Below are 21,546 nucleotides of genomic sequence, written 5' to 3'. Positions count from 1 at the left end.
GCACCTACTAATTATCCTTCTTTTGTCTATGCGGACTGCGGGCGGGCATACTCTATTGAAATCGGCAGGCCTTTGTCCGCGAGGGATTTGTGCTCGTGCAATTGCTTGGTAATGGCGGAGATGATCTGAGTCCTGATTGAGTACAATACACACTAGCGGTTGCTAGGGGCAGCTTGAAGGATGAACATATCTCCTGAAAGCGAAGATGCTGCTGTGATCTGACTGATAAATGTGCACATGTCTTCTGGATTTTTTTTTTTCTGATGCCGTATCCAATCAAGGATGTTGATCCGATCAACCTATCGCTAGACATCACTGCCATTCCGATCACAACATGACTAAAATATCATAATAAAGTTAATTCATGATAGTATACCACTTCCATGTTAATTGCCGATCCAGGGAAATCAAAGAAAAGTGGGTTTGGCTAGAAAAGCACTTCAATTTCAGCACCACGAGGTCAGTTGCTCGGAGCAGCATGCCACGTGCTTGCAAGCCTAGCGCTGGTGTTTGAAGTCACGTGCATGCAACTGAAAGAGCTCACCATTTATTCATAATTGGGTAAAATAGCACTACATAGGACCTATCACTCTCATTCTCGAAACGATCATCTCACTTTGAAATAGCCAAATTCAACAGTGCTGTACTTTCGAACTATGCTTCCAGAGTTTTGAAGTAACTTGAATCTTGCAAACGAATAAATTCAGTCAGATTTGAAATTTTCAAAAGCCAGAACACAACAGTGAAAATAACGCATTGTGACAAAACACTGAATCATGACACAGATAAACAGTGAAGAAGGAAAGGCAGCTTGCACATGTCATGAAGAAGGGGTAAACAATGCAATTACATTCAAGAAAATGATTACGGTAAAGAATAACACTAAAAAAAGAGTCAAAAGCCCCCTCACAGTAGGCCTGATCTGTATATTAAAATTGGTAACAAGAAGATAAAACTGTAAAGATGGTGATATATTGAGCCTACACGTGCGTAAACGACAAATTTGAAATCAATTTTTACATTGTTGGTATGCTTATTCGATGTTGGTTGCCTTTGATTGTCTTGAATCTACTTCGCTAATCACATTTGATTATCTGACATTATTCAGCAGCACATTCCATACTTTCACATGGCGTCAGAAATCTCTGGCTCCTTTCAATATAGGTTTCATACTGAATGATTCGTAAGTATCAGTATAATTTTGATCTTTCATGGAAATTATAACATCACTCTACTGCTGCTGCAGCTCCTTCATCGGTTAGCCAATGAATGTTAGTTCCGTAATTGAATTCAAACGTATCATTTATCTTCATTTCTATGTGACGCAGTTTTCATAAAGCAGCATCATCCGACATTTCTTTCTTCCTTTTTTTTTTGTAATCTCCAACACTGATTTACTCCAAGGACTGAACAGCGGGATTTAAGTTTGCAAGATCTGCATGCTGACAAATTGTTTGACATTACTTTGCATTGGTCATGCTCTCTCTCTCTCTCATCTGAAATTCTACGTAATGATAATCTTGACAAATTTGAATAGATTATTGTCATTTCTGAATAGATACACTGACATGATCTCCTCTTGATTGCGAGAATCTACTCAATAGCTTGAGTTTGAAGATTTTCCTCTTCACCTGCGATTCGGGGCAAATAACAACAAACAAACAATGAAAAAGAAACAAAAAACACATCGAAGCAGGTAGATGTACCGCAATATCAAAAGGTTGGTCATCGGCATGTTTCTATGATAAAAGAAGTAGGAATAAAACGATGAGCAAAGCTCAACAAATAACATAAAATGTATATAAAAATATACGTGAGACAACCTCACAGATCTACTTCATTTCGCTTTACTTACCTATCGATATAACAATTGCCATTCTAATGCCGATTAGAATTGCCCCTGGTAGCTAAAATTTCTTTGAACCCCCTCGTCCCGGCAACGGCAGGGAAACCCCTCTTTCTTCTGCCGCCGCTGCTCACTACGAGTTCCTCACGGTGTAACTCTACGTACATCCAGATAAGATCGTTCCCTTTTTACCTTATCTGGACTGTTTTCGTAATTACTTAGTTATATTCCCTTGTTCTAGCGGCTGCTTAGCTGAGTTTTGTTGTTTTCTTGTTCTTGGCGTCGGGTTAGAGCATTTAAGATGCCTAATTGTCTCGCTCTTCGCCGCCCCGCACGGACACTACGTCGGAGGCTGCACTGAACGATACATCAAAGGCGGGATCCAACACCACTAAAGCAGGGCAGGGCACAAAAAAGAGACCGTCATGTAGTAATCCTGTGCTTCCTGCCTCTTCTCCTCCATCTAAGAAGGGAAAGAAGAGTGCCCGAAAAAGCATTCTCTTCCCGGTCCGGCCAAGAAACCCGGCTCTAAATTAGCGGTTTCTCCTGCCGTGGGACCCACCGATACTACGCTGGCCCCGCCGACCAAGTCGGTAGGCTCCAGTGTACCAACAAACAGAAACCAGCCTGCTAGCGTTGATACCAGCAGTACAAGTGTCTTACCAGCCAACTCGAGTGATCCCACAGCGGCCTGCAACTTCTTCATGCAGGCTTTACAAATGGTGTTTCTTACGCAAAACCAGGGAACCCTTCCTGCACGGGCGGGCGATTCTACAGGTCCCTCTGTCTTTTCGATCTCCCGCAATCTGTCAGTTATCCTCTGGGGTCCCTTCCCGCACGGGCGGGTGATGCGACAGGCCTCCGGAATCTCGCCCCAGCTACCGTATTGCGAGCTCTGTCCTCCCTCGGGTCTGTCGGCCTGCCTACACGCAATAAGGCGGCCCGTTCCGTTTCGGCCCCTGTACTTCGACAATCCCGATGCCGAATCCTTGATAGGGCTTCCCCCCGCCGGAGAGAGGGGGAAGATATCGGGTCTCGCTTCCACTCTCGCGATCCGACGATCAGTTTGGGTGGCTATTCCGATGATGAGTTTGGATACCGCCCCCCCAAAATAGCATCTCGTGCAAGAAACTGGGCAGACGATGATACGGGTGTTAGTTTTCCCATCGTCTCACTCAGTACACTCTATCAGCTCAGATGGTCGGGAGAGCCTATTTACTGACGAGGTACCTCCCTCTGAAAAAGAATCAACGAAACAGACAGGTAGAAGGGACGGCCAGACAGCCGCCGAACTACTGATAAAATACTGTCCCCAGTTAAAGGCAGAATCGACTGATACTGAGGGAAAAGAAGAGGCCAAGCCCATTTTTTGCTTGGGATCTGAATTGTCTGCTCATAGCCAGGGACCCAGCGCGGTGAAACTCGGTACCCCCTTCACTACTCGTTACACTAAACTAGCCCATTCATCCCTGAAATCCCGCTCGAGCCGTTCGGTTTGGCAGTAATGATTTCAACGCAGTGTTCAATACACCCGTAGTCCCAGAGGCAGCGTTCCGTGTTGGTGATGCTCGCGCTCACAAAACCAGTTTCAACGGTATGAGATCTCAATCCTTCCAAAGGATAGATTCGCAGATTGCCCACATGGATAAGATAGCCTGTAGCTCAATGAGGCTCGCGGTTTACCAATGCTATCTAATTACGGCGCAACAAGAAGCAAGCCGTTTGGCCATAGACGGGGAGGACCTGAAAAAGATCTCCGATTTGCTCTTGCGAATTTCAGACCTCCAATTCGAACAGGCCGCCTGAACAGCGTTACTATGTTCCAAGTTTCGCAGAACTCAGGTGATGGAACAGCTCAAACTTGAGAAAGAGGCAGACACCATACTCGCAAAATTGCCCCTTACGGGCTCAGATCTCTTTGCGGGAGAGTTTCAGCAGGTACTGGAGGACACCATCGCGGCGTCTAGCACTGCAGACAAGACCGCCTACAAACTGAGCAAACCCAATCGCTCTTTTCGATCCTCTAGGGACCATATGCCCCCTCGGTCAGGGTTCTTCCGCGAGGGGCGATCCCCTCAAGGTTCCCCCTACCGGAGACAACCGTACAGTCAGTCTTACAGGTCATCATCCGACTCTCGCAGGCCCGAAGGCAGAGAGCGGGGTGGAAGATCGTATAGACGATCTCGGGGACAGCACCCTAACCCCCCAGAACGCAGTCGACTGCCCCCCAGCGGGACCGTTCATCATGACTATCCGCATCAGCGCGCAGGGCACGCCCCAATTGGGGGGCAGACTCAAAGTTTTTGCCCATCAATGGTCTCAGATAATAACAGACAAATTGGTGCTCTCAGTAATCCAGAAGGGATGTGTTCCCAAACTGATTCACCCAGAATTGCTTCTGGATATAAGCAAGAAAACCGACCTGCCAACAAACCCAGAAAAAAGAAGGGCTTTGTTACAAGAGATAGAGTCCCTATTAACCAAACGAGCGATTGTTCGGGTCCACACAAGAAGGCATCTTGTGATATCCCCAGTTTTTCTCACCCCCAAGCGGAAAGGTGGATTCCACATGGTGTTAAATGTAAAAAGGCTAAATCGATACATCGCAAACTCCACTTTCAAAAATGGAAAATCTCCGCAACATACTGCCTCTCATCAAAGCAAACGATTGGGCGGTCTCCATAGATTTAGTAGATGCCTATCTTCATGTTCCCATTGCCCACGCTGCACAGCACTTTTTCGGTTTCGCAGTGGCAAACAAAGTGTACCAATATGGCGCTCTGACCTTTGGTCTCAAGATTGCTCCACGTTTCTTTACTCGAATTGTACAGGCACTCGCGGCCCACTTACGAGAAAGGGGCATTCAAATTTTTGTCTATCTAGACGACTGGCTGGTAATAGCAGACTCTGCAGACACACTACGCCGTCACGTAGACATTACGTTAGACCTAGTCTCCTAGCTGGGTTTCCTTGTAAACTACGAAAAGTCCCAGCTCGAACCCACTCAGAGTCTGGAGTTCTTTGGTACCAAACTAGACCTAAAACTAAGGCTTGCCCATCCCCTTCCTCACAGAGTAGACAAGGTTCACCTAGTAGGGGGGTTCCTGCTCCGCACGTCTCACGCGCAAGCCAAGCACTGGCTGTGATTTTTGGGCCTCCTTGCAAGTCTCTTGGACACAGTCCCAGATTACAGAAGGAGAATGAGGCAAATCCAAATGGCCTTTCTCAGTCAGTATCGCCCGCAAACAGACCCGATGACAAAAATTATCCGTCTTACGAGGACAATGTCCCAGGCGGTTTGCTGGTGGATGCCCCCAAATACCCTACAAATGGGAAAACCCTTCACAACCCCAGCCCCCTCCCTGACCATTCTCACAGATGCGTCGAATATGGGGTGGGGTGCAGTACTAAACTCGGACCAGGTTCAAGGAACTTGGGGAGAAAAAGACGGGGGTCAGCACATAAATGTGCTGGAAATGTTGGCAATACAGAATGCTCTGTTTGCCTTCAAAGACAGAGTTCGGAGGAAAACGGTTCTGATAAAGTCAGACAACCTCACGGTAGTATCTTACGTAAACAAACAAGGGGGCACAAGGTCGAAACTTTTGTGCAATCTCACTCTAGACATTCTAGATTGGTGCGATTCGGTGGAGATGAATCTAATAGCTTCTCACATACCAGGGAAAGACAACTATGTGGCAGATTTCTTGTCGAGGGGAAGTTATCTCCCCACAGAGTGGCAACTCAATCCAAGCATTGCCAAACAGATCTTCAACAAGTTCGGGCCTCCTCAGGTCGACCTGTTCGCATCGACATTCAACAAGCAGCTGCCAGTTTATTGCACAAAACACAACGATCCAGCAGCTCTGATGATGGACGCATTCACAATGCAGTGGAACGGTTTTCTGGGGTATGCGTTCCCCCCTTTGCATTGATACCAAGGGTATTACAGAAAGTGCTAGCGGACAAGGCAACCCTCCTTCTGATAGCCCCTTGGTGGCCGAAACACCCTTGGTTCCCCACACTGTTAGACCTTCTAACTTCTCCCCCAGTATTCCTTACCTTATCCCTCCCTCCTCCCCGCTCTGCGGTTCAGCCGGTTCATCGGCATCGAAAGAGGATTGGATCGCCTGCGCACGGGCTTATATAGGGGAGTGTGTGAGGGGTTTCCCTGCCGTTGCCGGGGCAATGAGGGGTTCAAAGAAATTTTAGCTACCGGGGGCAATTCTAATCGGCATTAGAATGGCAATTGTTATATCGATAGGTAAGTAAAGCTCTCTTGTAGATAAAATGTTCGATACCGAACATACATATTGAGGGCACATAGCCTCTACATCAATCTGTTGGATTTTACGAGGCACAAAAATACATCTAGATATACTTTAATTCTGTATCTCACTGAGCGATGAATGTTTGAAAACCTACCAAATTTTGGGTTTCGAAGCTGTGTAAACAGTTGCAATCAAAATCAAAAAAGAAAACCCGTTTGTGAATTTGATTTCAGCTCTCTACGAATAACTGATCAAATTCGCAGTTTGTTTTTCGTTTGGACTCTGTTCTGTGGAGTCTGTGCAGCTGTAGGCTCGTTATTCTCTCCAACATGTGTCTGCATCATCGCTTCGGCGATAGACGACACTGCTTTGTAATTTTCTTCGGACGTGCCGTTTTTGTCATGAAATGATAAATAAATGATTATTTTGCGTGGTTGAGTAAACGATTACTACAATACACCACTGTCGATGGTTCTTATTTTTTGTTTGTTTTGTTTCTTTGTTGAAGATATAATCTTGACGTTTGCAACGATTCTGGTCACTAATTCAAGAGTACATGTAGTTCTAGACATTTGCTGTTTCCTTGCCAAGGTTATTTACACGCTATTTACAGCGTGAAAGCTACAAGAACCAAAACTTCCTGCAAAATACGGCAGCAAAATGACAAACTACGAAGGCATGCACAATGCTTGAAAATACTACTTTTCTTCAAAATGTATAGGGAAAAGAAAAGGCGACATAACAAGAGAGAAGGCACGCCAAAAGAGGTACATTATGAAGAGCAATTGAAGAGAAACTCTAAAAGAAAGAAAAAAAATTGCAACAGTGAACGCAAGCGCAAAAACAAATACTAGTATATGAAAACAACATTAGTTTGAATGCTTTTCATGTGCACATCGTCACATACAGAGAATCAGGCGCTATAATGTACTTTCGTCTCCGTTGAGATGTATGAAAACTAATACAGCCAGCTTGCACCAAATCACATGAAAATACTAGATTGGTTTATTTCCAGTTACTTTCGTAAGTTTGAGACAGATCGGTTTTTGGTCAAAACCAGCGTTGATTATAGTACTTGCACTATTTTGTATGTCATCGCTCAAAACAACTCTCTTCGCGCCTTGCAAACGCTGCCTACAATTCTGAAACTGAACTAAGCAAAGTAATGTTCATCTTTAACTCTCTATATTTTGTCTGAAATTCCGAAATACCTACTTGATTTTCATTTCGCTTTGAACTAGGAGACGATGATCACGCCAAAACAAACTAGGACCTAGGCCTACGTGTGTACACGTGCATAGACAAGAACAAAAGCATTTTCTTCTTTTGTATGCTAGCGTGGGGACGATTAGTGAAGTTCACCGAGACAAATTGATGAAAGACTTGACCGACGAACAAAAGCTGACCCTCTTTGAGGGACAAAATGAAAGCAGCTTCCCGCAGGACAGCATCCAAGGGGAACAATACTAGTGGAAACGCATAGACAACACACGCAGATTTAATAGCATACACACGAGTGGTTCACCACTGAGACTTTTGATCTGTACACATCTCGCAGAGAGTGCGCTTGCTGCGGATTTTCCCGATGCGAAAAAAAAATACATCTAGCTGAAAAATCACATATTTACTCAAAATTTTCCAATGTAAGCATACTCATATTTTTAGTGGAAATGATGGCTATGCTAATCAGCTACCAGTACATATCATTGGCAGTTTCTTGGTGTAACACATTATGGTACCACAAGAACTTAAATGATCAATGTTTTCGCACTCTTCTCAGTCGCTGATCGGCAACCATGGCACGTCAGGACTAAGGTCGCCGTACCGCGACCATGGCACATTAAGAGTTAAAACTAGCGCTGCTCACGTCGGCAGCATGGACTCTACCCCTTTCTCAAATGAAAATGTTGGCAAGTATGCATTGAAAAACTGAAGATGTCCCTATGGTGATTAAAAAGGCTGCCAGTGCTGTCAGAGTCAAGTTCTTTTTATCCTTTTACAGACATGTAACTACATGTACCTTACATAATTCTACCCCCACTCAATGGTCACAAGCATGGGTCAACGAACTTTTAGAGCCCAATGTTAAGTTTTTATGGCGCGTTTCTATTATGGGTCATAACTTTTGATCCATAACTCCATTTGTGACTAAACTTGGGTGGTAGATGTCCCTTGGGGAGTGGATGGTCACCACAAGGTCAATGGTCACAAGCATGGGTCAACGAACTTTTAGAGCTCAATGTTAACTTTTTATGGCGCGTTTCTATTATGGGTCATAACTTTTGATCCATAGGTCACCACAAGGTCAAAAGTCACAGGCAGGGGTCAACAAACTTAAGGGCCCAATATTAAGTTTTTATGGCACGTTTCTTTTTTGCCATAAATTCTTACCCTCTTATATCTCTTTTTATCTGTTATATCTCTTTTTTTTAACTGTTATATCCCATTCGCGTACAATTTCTTGTACGCGAATGGGCGAGACACATTATGGCACTTGCCTTGTGTATCCCTTTTCCACTGTCAACTACATATGCCATAGAATAATGCAAAATGATTGGGCGCTAGGTATGAATCGAGTGTGCGCTGATAGGTTCACAAACTCTTTTGTTCTACACAAAAGAGGCACCTGAATGGGGTCAGCAAAAGCGAAAATCTACTGAGCTCAGCCTTGATTGCTATGTACATCTTCATACAAGTTTTATAACAAAATATGCGCACACTACATTAGGCAAAAAGGCAAATAATACTGCGATTCATGCAGTTTTCATACTGAAAGAAGGCTGATATTGTTAGAAGAAACTCTAATCTTCCTATCAAAGCCATTTTTCTCAGCAGCAATAACACAAATAAACATTAATTTAGGCCGTGAATGTAGGCACTCTTGTCTACATTTTAGGAACATGAATGTAGGCACTCTTGTCTACATTTTAGGAACATGAATGTAGGCACTCTTGTCTACATTTTAGGAACCTGGGCCCTGTTTTATCAAAATTTATAATCAATTATAAGTCCCAGAAATCAGTGATAACTATCCCAAATCAATCACAAGTCCGTAAATCAATGATAACTTCATGATCAAATATATCTCCGTTTTATCAAGAGACCCATAACTGAAATCAATTATAACTTTCTTTCAAATCAACTATAACCTTGCAAATCAATGACAACTCTGTCATTGATCCAAAATCAACTATAAGTAGAAACTATCTGGGTAAACTCAATTGTAAGACAATTTACAGAAGAAAGATTGCCGTGAGTTAAATTGTATGATTTTTCTAGTCTAGCTGGGGTAGACTAGCTGACGTCACAAACGTTCGTCTAACTGCTAATTTTTTTCTAACACTTAGTTCTATTTCAAGCCCCTTATATGATCTGTGCCTTAGTTCCATTCCAAGCCCCTGATACGGTCTGTTGCTTGTACCCAATTCACAATCATATACTGATATATATTTTGTAAGTTGATGATTGTAAAGTAGTGATGTACCTATGGCCATGGGTTCTAGGACAGTTAACCTTTGGACAATTGCCCCAGGCCCTTCCCCTGACCCTTCCCCTGACCCTTCCCCTGACCCTTCCCCTGACCCTAACCCTAATCCTTATCCTGAATCTTATCCTAACCCAGATTCTAACTGTAAACCTAACTCTAACCCTAATCTTTACGCTTACCCTATCACTAACTGGTATTTAGCAGGGGGAGGGGATGTTCTGATACAATGGCCATGCATTCCATTGCAAATGACATGTTTTTCATGTGATCAATTCCCAAAGTTGTATTCTGTTTGTCTACCAATATATTGTATAGCTCTCATCGAACACCACGTGTCTCACCAAGCAGACCGAAGAGCCCAAGGAGAAAAGATGCACAGAGTTTGGTGTCTGAAAGTGAGTGATTTGCCACTTTTCTCATTTGCACAGCTCTTGAAATTGCTTCCATGAATCATAAGGATTTTAGCTGTATTTATTTGTTATGCAGATAATCCGTAACAACGGTCAGAAAGAAATGCATTCTTATGTGCTCATAATGTCTCTGATTGTAACACATACAAAGGATTGCCATTTAAGCTTTCAAATTTGCAAAAGAAGAGATATTTTCCATTGAGCACACATGGATACTGAGGAAAAAGAGGCACCTATAATGTATGTGTACACACAATGAGGTACTTATGAATTCCCTGCGGAAATGAAGGGGTGGGTTTAAACACAAGACTCTATATTTGCTGAACCAACTTCTTTTTATGCCTCCGCCATGAAGAGGTGTGGGAGGCATTATGTTTTTGGGTTGTCCGTCCTTCCGTCCGTCCGTCTGTCCGTAATCAATTTTGTAGACAGCGTAACTAGAAGACCGTTTGAGGTATCCTAATAAAACTTGGCATGTATATGTATCAGGGGGTGAAGTTGTGCCTATCACCTTTTGGGTGCAGATGTGCCTATCACCTTTTGGGTGCAGATGCTCAAGGTCAACAGTCAAATGCTCAAAATTTCACTATTTCCCCCATATTTATGCAATGACTGAACATATTTTCTTGAAACTTTGTGTACACATGTACTTCCCAATAAAGATTCTCTGGTTAGAGTTTTGGGTCATGAGGTCGAAGGTCAAGTGAAAAGGTTAAGATTTCACTTTTTTCTCCATATCTCGGAAATCGTTGAAGGTATCTTCATGGAACATACTGCATATGCATGTAATGACTAGCATTGATTATCTAGGGAATTTTGGGGTCATGGGGTCAAAGGTCAGCAGTAAAAGGTCATGGTCAACTCTTCAAAATTTCACCTTTTCCCGTCATATTTATGCAATGCCTGCAGGATTTATTTATTTATTTTTTTTTTAAACTGGTTGTATACATGTATTACCCAGTAAAGATTCTCTAGGAAGTTTCTTGCCAAAAAGGTCAAAGATTAAGTGAAAGTGCTGAATTTCACTTCTTCCTCCATATCTCGGAAGTGGCTTAAGGTACCATCGTGAAACTTAGTACATATTTATTGGCCTGACAGTGATTCTCTTGGGAATTTTCGGGTCAGAGGTCAGGTTGAAATGCTTGCAATTTACTATTTAATATAAAAATTATACTTTTTCTCCATACTTTGACAAGTAGTCAATGCATAAACGTATAAAAGGGTCAAAAGTCAAGTAAAAGTCCTCAAATCCCCAAATGCATACTCTCTTAGAAAATATAGCCATTCGTCCAATTAAAACCTAGTTCAAGGAAAGTGAACATTCAACCCATTTGTGACAAATATGTCATTTTGATATTTAGCCACTTGTCAAGATAACATTCGCCCTAGCGACATTTCTAGTTTAAATTAGAAAACATCTTACAAAGAACATCATCTCATGTATGTGCCAGTGATTTGGCAAATGCATGTACTCACTACCATTGTCTGAATAAAAATGGTTATCTGTAGTCTATGCTTGATTTTCTGTCACAGTCACTGATGTTGATCTGCAGTAATTATCCTAGCTGTAATCTGGATAGTCTCATGCTCTTGTAACATCTTTCACTAATGCGTTAATTTCTGTTCATCCAAAGAGCAGTTTGAGCAATCATAGCAGGTCATCTGGATTCATTAAGCTCCTTTGTGACTCGTGGGCTGTTTAAAACCCTTATCTTTTCTGATAGTCTATAGCTCCGTAGGCTCTCACTAAAGATTGCTAACCAAGAACAAGACTCTCTTATGGGCATTATGTAATAAGTAGGTCAGTGCACCATATTGACATTTACAATTGGGTAGTGAAAATAGGTGTCATGTTTTCAGTCTTCTGTTGAAGTAGGATATCATCCTGATACCATTGACCAAGGACAATCTGAGAACCCCCCCCCCCTTCCCTGCAATGTGTTCATTGTACAATGAGGCAGTTATGCAGATTCTTTCTCAGTATCAACATTTTGCATCTTCTCACACATGTAAAATGGAAGCTTTGACAGAATGTGGCTTCAGGACCATTATCACTGTGGAATAACAAATACTTTTTATGTAAAATTAAGAGTATTTTTTTTATAACTTCAAAATACCCATTTCAAGGTTGGTATTTTGTAAGATTCCTTGGTGACACTAAAGAAGTGTTTTAGCTTGCTGGTTTACAATATCAGAAGTATGTATGATGCAATGCTTTTAGAACAGGTTTGTGCAAATTAATCTCAACATTTTGGGGCATGACTGCCCTGAGGTCTAAACAAATTCTTTTTAATCTTTAAGTGGCTGTCATCAGCTCTAAGAATAATTTCTGTAGATTTCTTTTGGAAGGGTAATGATATTCGAATGTAAAATTACAAGAGCAATATGTAGATCCCAATGTAATGGCAATGTTATGATAAAGATTCCTTTGAAAATGTCAGAAATGTCTTTATGTCAGTATGTTTTTTTTTTTTTGTGTGTGTGTACTCAGGGCATTTCATAGTCATTCAGTTTATAGTATTTGCCATGTCTTTTATCATTCTATCTGTTAATTATATATAAGAGCTTCATTGGCTTTGTCTAAAACTCTGATAGAGCATGTTATAAAGTTATGCTATATGTATCAACAATAAGGTTTATGGTCAGAGACGTAATTCGGCATCACACTGTAGGAAGGAAAATGCATGAGCAAAGTCAAGGAAAGGACAGAAAGGGTATGCCACATATATGTACGTTGTATGTAAGATAACAGATAAACTCACCTAGCTTTTTAGCACCATGTACTGGTATGTATATTTGGAAAATCAAGCTCTCTCTCCCCCTATATATACTCTATATAACTGCATGGGTGGATGTACCCTAAGTGCAAATTCTTCACTTATAAATCACAAATAATGTACTTTACAGAAGCTTTTATCAAACTAAGCACTAAAAGTTTTTTTGACATGTCCCACCACCACCATAAAAAAAAAATCAAACAAACAGACAAACATTTGATGAGACATTGATATGACAAATGTTGTTTGGCATCACCTGACATCATGAATGCAAAGAGAAATTTGCACTTTGCAACTTTTTGTAGACCTGTATTTCCATGTAGCTTGGGAAGGTGCATTGTTGCCTTGACTTTGCACATTTGCTTTTTTATGGTATTCAGTCTTTATGCTTCTGCCACGAAGTGTCGCTGAAGGTATTATATTTTTAGGTTGTCCATCTGTCTGTCCGTAATGAGTTTTGTGGACAGCATTACTAAAAAAAATCATTTGAGGTATCGTAATGAAACTTTATGAGGGGACAAATTTGTATCTTTCAACTTAACTGTGCACACTCAAGATCAAAGGTCAAGGTCAAATTCTTAAAATTTCACTATTTCCCCCTTATCTATGCAATGCCTGAAGGGAAATATGTTTTCTTGAAACTCAATGTATACATGTACAGTGTATTACCAGATATAGAATCTCAGAAAGTTTTAGGCCATGGGGGTCAAAGGTCAGGTAAAAATACTAAAATTTCACTGTTTTTTCTTCAGTATCTCGGAAATGGCTGTAGGTATCTTCATGAAACTTGGTACATGTGCATATATTGCCTGACAATGATTCTCTTGGGAATTCTGGGGTAACAGGGTCAAAGGTCTTGTCAAAATGCTAAAATTCTACTATTCAATGCTAAGATTACACTTTTTCTCCATACCTTGGAGATTAGCTAATCCATAAACTGTGATGAAACTATGTATTTTGAAAATAGCTCAAAGTATTGTCATGAAAATGGATGTTACCAGTTAGTGATTATTTGAAGAGTTGTGGGTCATGGGGTCAAAGGGCAAGGGTCATAGATCAAGTGGCCAGGCTCTAATTCCCAACCATTTTGTACATGATCTGTTAAACAATTTAGCCAGCCATCCAAAAGAAACCTAGTTCAAGGAAAGTAAACACTCAACACATTTTTGACAAACATGCCATTTCAAGTTGTTTTTTTCCAATTACAGTATGTGAAACTGTTGTATTAAATTGTCAAGACGTACTGTAGACATATTGGGAGAACCATGCGATATGGCAGAGGCATACCAGTCATGGCAGCAACTTTTTTAGTTCCTTTCTCTCTCGAATATGAGGCACATGGAGTATATGCAATGACTATTGTGTGTGGACAGTAGGGTTATGAGTAAGGGAAAGAGTTTGTGTGGAATATTTGTGCCTGACTTATATATAGTGTAGATACCTTGTATACAACCAAACTGTAATTATACCCCCACCCACACATAGTGTGTAGGGGGGGGGGGGGGTATACAGGAATCACTCTGAGGTTGGGTGGCCGGTCAGTCGGTCGGGCGGTCGGTCGGGCAGTCGGTCCGTTGCAAAATCTTGTGGATCGAACTCCTCTCTCATTCTTTGAGCAATTGACCCCAAATTTGGCATGTGTGACCTTTATCAAAGGTAGATGTGCAAGACACCTTTTTCGTTAGTATCGCATAATGCGTTGCCATGGCAATGGCATATTTTCATAAAAACTTGTGGATCGAACTACTCTTTCATTTTTTGAGCAACTAACCCCAAATTTAGCATGTGTGACCGCTATCAAAGGAAGATGTGCAAGACACCTTTTTTGTTAGTATTGCATAATAAGTTGCCATGGCAACGGCAAATTTAAAAAAAATCTTACAAAATGTTGTGGATCGAACTCCTCTCTCATCTTTTGAGCAGTTGACCCCAAATTTAGCATGTGTGACCGCTATCAAAGGTAGATGTGCAAGACACCTTTTTCGTTAGTATCGCCTAATGCATTGCCATGGCAAGTCATATTTTCATAAAATCTTGTGGATTGAACTATTTTCTCAGTTTTTGAGCAATTAACTTCAAATTTGGCATGTGTGACTGCTATCACAGGCAGATGTGCAAGACATCTTTTTCATGAGTATTTCATAATTTGTTGCCAACGGCAGATTTTCATAAAAATCTTACAAAATGTTGTGGATCAAACTACTCTCTCAGTTTTGTAGCAATTCAATTTGAATTCAGGATATGCGATCAATGTAATGTATAGTTGTGCAAAATACATTTGATGTGTGTGTTAATAAATATGTTGCCACGGCAACAACAGTTTTTTTTTACCAATCATACAAAAATGTGTGGATTAACCATACTCCTTCAGTTTTTAAGCATTTGGCTTGAAAATTGGCACATGTGACCACTATGGTACATAGCTGTGCATACTTACTCTTTCGTCATTGTTGATCAATGCGTTGCCATGGTAACAGCATAGTTTGAATGACAATCATACGGAAATATTGCGGATTCAGTTAACTCCCTTAGTCTTAGAGCATTTGACTTGAAATTTGGCACACATGACCACTATAGTATAGATGTGCAAACTTAATCTTTCATCAGTGGTGAACAATGTGTTGCCATGGTAACAGCTTTTTTTTACCAAAAACATACAAAAATATTGCGGATTCAGCTAACTCCCTTAGTCTTTGAGCATTTAGCTTGAAATTTGGCACACATGACCACTGTGGTATGTAGATGTGTAATCGTAAGCTTTCGTCAGTGGTGAGCAATGTGTTGCCATGGTAACGGCATATTTTGAATGAAAATCATACAAAAATATTGTGGATTCAGATAACTCCCTCAGTCTTTGAGCATTTGGCTTGAAATTTGGCACATGTGACCTATATAGCATATAGATTTTCAAACTTGATTTTTCGTCAGTGGTGAACAATGCATTGCCATGGTAACAGCATCTTTTCACTAAAATGCATACAAAAATATTGTGGATTCAGGTAACTACCTCAGTTTTTGAGAATTTAGCTTGAAAGTTGGCACATGTGACCACTATAGTACGTAGATGTGCATACATAATCTGTCGTCATTGTTGATTAATATGTTGCCATGGTAACAGCAAATTTTGAATGAAAATCATGCAAAAATATTGTGGATTCAGTTAACTCCCTCGGTCTTTGAGCATTTGGCTTGAAATTTGGCACATGTGACCACTATAGCATATAAGTGTGTAAACTTGATTTTTCGTCAGTGGTGAACAATGCGTTGCCATGGTAACAGCATCTTTTCACTAAAATGCATACAAAAATATTGAGGATTCAGGTAACTACCTCAGTCTTTGAGCATTTAGCTTGAAATTTGGCACATGCAACCACTATAGTACAGAGATATGCAAACTTCATATTTCATCATTGTTGAAGTATGTGTTGCCATGGTAACAGTGCATTTTGAATGAAAATCATACAAACATTTCGATTCTCCTAACTCTCTCTGTTTTAGAGCATTTTGGCTTCAAATTTGGCATGTGTTGCCTCTACATTACCTAGATGTGCAAAAAATCTTTTGTCAGTGTTGAAAATGTGTTGCCATGGTAACAGTATATTTTGAATGAAAATGATACACTTATATTGTGAATTCAACGAAGCCCCTCAGCCTTTTAGCATTGGGCTTGAAATTTGACACATGTGACGGCTATGATATATATATAGTTGTGCAAACTTTATTTTTTCTTAATGTCCAACATTGTGTTGCCATGGTAACACAATTTTTAATGAAAGCCATATATATCGTCAGTTTATTTATCTTGCTCACTCAGTTTTTGAGCACTTGACTTGAGATGTGGGACATTTGACTAACAGTGAGCAATACATTTATTCACTGTTGAACAGTGCATTGCCATGGTAACATTTTTTTTTCCATTAAAAAGTAAAAAAAATAATAATCCTGGTTGAGCTAATTCCCTCAGTTGTGGGTGGGGGTATATTAATCACAATGAGTGATAGTTCTAGTTTCATTTACAATGAGAGGAGTTCAGTGTTTGTGATTTGTGACAGACAATTTGATTCTGCAATGTACAGGAGAGATATAAGAAGTGAAAAAAATGTGGAAAGAGTGTTTGTAGTACAAAATAGTCATAAATGTGTGTTGTTCATTCATGTCAGATGGGAGTGGCAACTTTGATGATGAGTTCAAGCGGGCAATTGAGCTGTCTCTTCAGGAGTCGGGAAGGTCTCCAAAAGGTGAGCAGGCTTTGAATGTAGGTGATTTCAATCAAATAACTAGAGTGAAATCAAAAAGCTTTGTCACATTCCAGCAAATATATGCAAATGATAACACTAATATAGGAAGCTAGTAATTTTAACTGGCTTATGCAAAACAAATAAAATAAAAGCAGGGGAGTTAAAGATCTAATTGACAAAAGTTGTAACAAATGCAAAGAGTTTTAAGTTACACATGCCTCTAACATTTCAAACTGCTTCAGTTTTTCAAAAGATAAACTCTCACCCTCTAGTATAACAGCAATAGGTTTCTGCTCGGAGTCCAGGAAAGTTTTGATTCACAACAGTAGTTCAATATGAAAACTCCGTGAGAGACGTAGTTTTGATGAATTTTCGCCCATAGGGCTTTGTCAAATCAATGACAGATTTTATTTTGAAGCAGATATAAATCAAGATAAAATATGCGTCGTCAGTGGTAGCGCGTCCATAACAAAATGCGCACGTACACAAGTAGCGCACAAGATAGGACGTCACAAAGAAAACTAGGAAGGAAGGGAAAATAAAAGAATATTATTAATATGTATTATATATAATATTATTATTATTATTTATTTATTTTTTTTTTTGCGAACTAATGCAATTTTAGTGTTATATATTCCAATTTCTGCAGTAGGTTTAGGAAATCATAGCTTTGGAATAGTACTACTACCATACCAGTTTCATATGTTCTTGGCAGATAAAGTAGGAACAAGGAGAAAATTTAGATGTGTTTTGGCTGACTTTTTTCCAGTTACACTGCAACTTGACGAGCATGCCCGGGTTTGATTCGTGCAGAATGACAGGTCTGATTCTAATCTTACCAAACATTCTTTGGTATGCTCAGAACACTTTAAAGATGAATGTATTGATAAATCTGTGGCCATGAAGAGGAAAATGGTTTTCCCTTGTCTGATGAAGTTGAAACTATTTTCAGTTGTAAAAATTGGAGTATCAACAACCAAGCCCAGACGATAACGAATCATGTCTCTAATACTCCTATTTCCTCCCCCCCCCCCCCTTTAGAGAGGCCTCACACTTCTCTTGCCCAGCGTCGCAGCTATAAATCTGCTACATCTGGTGGACTCAGTATCAACATGGACTTTGACCTGCTGTTGGAAAATGCATCAAAGGAGAGAGGGGTGCGATCAGCATCCAGGTCTCATGGAAAATCAAGGAGCAACAGGCATGCAAAGGCAGACAGGACTCGGCCTGGTAACGGAGGTGCAATGGCAAGTGCCCAGGAACCATCCAGAGATGGTGAGTTGGAGGCTGAGAGAATCCGAAGGATGCGGAAAGAGTTCCTGGAAAAAATTGGGAGTACAACAGGCAAGAAAAGCGATGATCACAAATACTCCAGAGATTCCTGTGAGACGATTTCTTCTTCACCTGCAGGAGCAGTAGGAATGAGTACCATGAGCAGCAAGTCACCAAACCTGGCTGGTGCTTTGAAGTTGGACAAGAGCACTGTCCGAAAAAAGGGCTCTAGGAGTCACATGTCTAGCTCTAGTAAAAGTGTTCCTCACATTCGAACAGGGCGGGCATCCAGTGACCCACATACGGGGGTTATTGACCGTGCTTTACAGCAACTTCAGGCAGAGAACATGGTCCTGTCTGCATCTGTGCAGGACATGAGTAAAAATCCAGGCTCAAGTGGAGATAATGCACCAAACACATCCTGTACTCACCTTAAGGCTGGTAGTACTGGGAGCTCACCTCTAGGTGGCTCACCAGCTGCAAGACCCAAGGTACGATCTGACCTCTCCTCCTCCCCCTCTACTAAGACCAGACTTGATACATCAACTTCCCCTGTCTTCACCAAGCTTCAACGGAAGACATTGTCCCCCAACCACGCACTGATCAAAAAGTCCAGTCTTGGAGATATCACCTCATCAGAGAGGCCTCTGCTCAATAAGCCTCGCAAGGTCTCGGAGGGTGATGTTGTTAAGCTCATACAGACCTCGATCAAAGTGCCCTCAGTGTCCACATCTGGGAACTCACAGTCTCCTCACAACCCTAGCCCCAAGCCTACAGAAGATATCTGGAAAAGAGCCACTGCAGATGTGCTGGTCCCGGCACCCTCCAACTTCAAAATGGCCCTAGCAACCAATCCTCATCCTTTTGAGACAGAAGATGCCAGTCCCAATAGATGTTCCATCGCATCTTCAAGTTATGGTCTGGACACTGTGCCAGTTATTGACTTTGAGAATGGGAACATGGTTCACTTGAGCTCAGCGCTGCAAGCACCGAGTGCCTACCATGCTGAGGCAAGGGAGACAGATTCATCCAGTGCTCCTAATGAGAGTATACCAGATGATGCTGACTCCCTAGCAACAGCTACATCACCAAGTCTCCCAAATGATCAGGTTGATCTGTCGGATGACAAAAATGATGTCTGGCAGGTCTACATATAAACCAAACTTCTCTATGAGAAAGTTTAGCATCTGTACACCATTTTCATAATATATATCTTTTTAAATATAATTTTTATCACTGTACTTACTGGTATAAAATGACATTGTGTATTTGTTACCTGGTACCATACTGTGTTATTTTGTGAAGAGAGAAAGGTGTATTATCAGTAAGAGTGTGCACTTGTAGTAGTCTTTTTCCCCCTTTACAATGAATAGGTGTTGGCTGTGTACATGATGGTATCAAAAACCTGTCCCACTAACTGTACTGTGTTATGTGGTAGGAACTATCTGCATGCTACAGCAATCATATGTGTTGACAAATGCATTGAAGCAGTGTTGTCTATGTCCATTATGAGTCGAGTACATTGTAGATAGTGAACACTGCTTGTGGCTTGCTTGGTAGTGTTCGTTTGATAATTGTGTCAACATTTTCCTCTCAGTTATTGTGATATAGACAGTTTGTGGGGTTGATAAATGTCACATAGCATCACAAATATTCAAAACATGTGAGAGGGAATTGGGACATTTGTATGTCATGAAATATGTGAAAGTTTCCAGCAATCCAATTTTGATATAGAAAAACAAAAGAGAAAAATCAATGTAATGACCATCAGTTGATTTCTCCAGCATAATTTGTGCAAGTATTCATCAGCAGTATCAATTGAAATATTAATATGACAACATTGTAAATGATTCTTAAATGACATTCACAATTGTCCTTTTCATTTTGTGAGCACATATTCATTTGTGATCGTTTTATCCCCCAGTACATGTACTGGAAGACACTTTGGATTCAGCACTGCTGGGCCACAGCCACCACATCACATTTGTGTGGGCAACGACATGAGCGTGGTATGGTTCGTGGGTTTGAGCCCATGCCAAGTCCGACACGTTTGCCCTTCAAGCAAGGCACTTTATCCACATTGCTGCTCTCCACCCACGAGTATAAATGGGTACACCGTAGGATGAGAAAGCTTATATTGGTTGATCAGCATGTGCGCGCCTGTAAAATGGCTGCAACTGGCTGGAATGCTCCCCAGGGAGTGGAGAGTGAGCACTGTCAGTGCTGGTGGTAAATAATGTATCCAGGGGTAATAGTAGTCTGTAAAGCGCATTGAGATGCTTAACAAGTGTGAAATGCGCTATATAAAAACGAGCTATTATTATTATACTGGTCATGTTTTCAGACAGATTTTATTCAGATTCAGTATCATGACAAAAATCTAGCCACCTGTAACCTCTGGTGAAAGCCTCCTCACTTGTCCATCTCTACACGCAAAAAGGTTAATTGTTGAAAATCTACTTCTTCTACTATTCTCATGTCTTGACAGATTTTGTTCCAAGTTTATCAGTCAAGTCTAAACCTCTGTGCCTTATGGCGAAGCTGTCCCTAATGTTCTGCCTTTGACACGTTCAAAGGCAGCCACCATGTTATATTTCTTGTGCACACTCTGCCAGGGACATTTATGGTTTGATTTTCTTCAAAAGCTTATAAGGCCCATGGAGGTGTATCATGGTGCAAATTAGACCCCCATATTGTTTTTGGTGATGCTGCCCCAGTGTTCCGCTTTCTGTAAAAGGTCAGAGGTCATATTTTGGCGATGTCAAGTGTGTTGCATATGGGCTGCATTTGTTAACAGATTTTATTCAAATTTGATAAGGAAGTGCATGATGTAAAGATCTAGTCACCTGTAACTTTTGGTGGTAACGCCCTTGTATGTTCTTTCTTCTTACACTAAATGGTTGCTTTTTTGGCGCCTTCTTATCTGCACACTAGTGGCCACATTTCTCAGTAGATTTTTGTTTTGTACAAAGATGTATGTTCATCAATTATTGATGTGTATTAGGTTTGGTAGTGCTGCCCCTAGTGTTTCACCCTTTATTAGATCAAAGGCAGCCACCATGTGATATTTCTTCACATTTTATGATGGATTTTTTTTTTTCCTAAAAAAACTTGTGTGGACCTCCATCATGGTGATATTCGTGCTGCCATTGTTCTGATATTTTATAGGGTCAAAGTCCATACAGTAGTTTGGTTGATGTCTTGTGTACGCCATACAGGTGACGTTACATGTCAGATATTGTTTA

General features: G+C 40.9%; 1 protein-coding gene across 1 annotated transcript in view; it reads left to right on the top strand.

The window, feature by feature from the left end:
* The window catches only part of LOC140245099 (ankyrin repeat and IBR domain-containing protein 1-like), a 91,114-nt gene extending 70,573 nt beyond the window's left edge, over positions 1–20,541 (top strand). The window contains exons 19-21 of the mRNA XM_072324697.1: positions 9,920–9,999; positions 16,952–17,029; positions 18,071–20,541. Coding sequence (XP_072180798.1) covers positions 9,920–9,999; positions 16,952–17,029; positions 18,071–19,458 — 1,546 coding nt within the window. The 3' untranslated portion in view covers positions 19,459–20,541. The remainder of the gene's footprint in view (positions 1–9,919; positions 10,000–16,951; positions 17,030–18,070) is intronic.
* Positions 20,542–21,546: the final 1,005 nt, after the last annotated feature.

The sequence above is a fragment of the Diadema setosum genome, chromosome 22 (assembly GCF_964275005.1).
Source record: "Diadema setosum chromosome 22, eeDiaSeto1, whole genome shotgun sequence".
Classification (NCBI taxonomy): Eukaryota; Metazoa; Echinodermata; class Echinoidea; order Diadematoida; family Diadematidae; genus Diadema; species Diadema setosum.
Note: the sequence above shows the minus strand (reverse complement) of the source record. Positions and strands in the feature narration are given on the sequence as shown.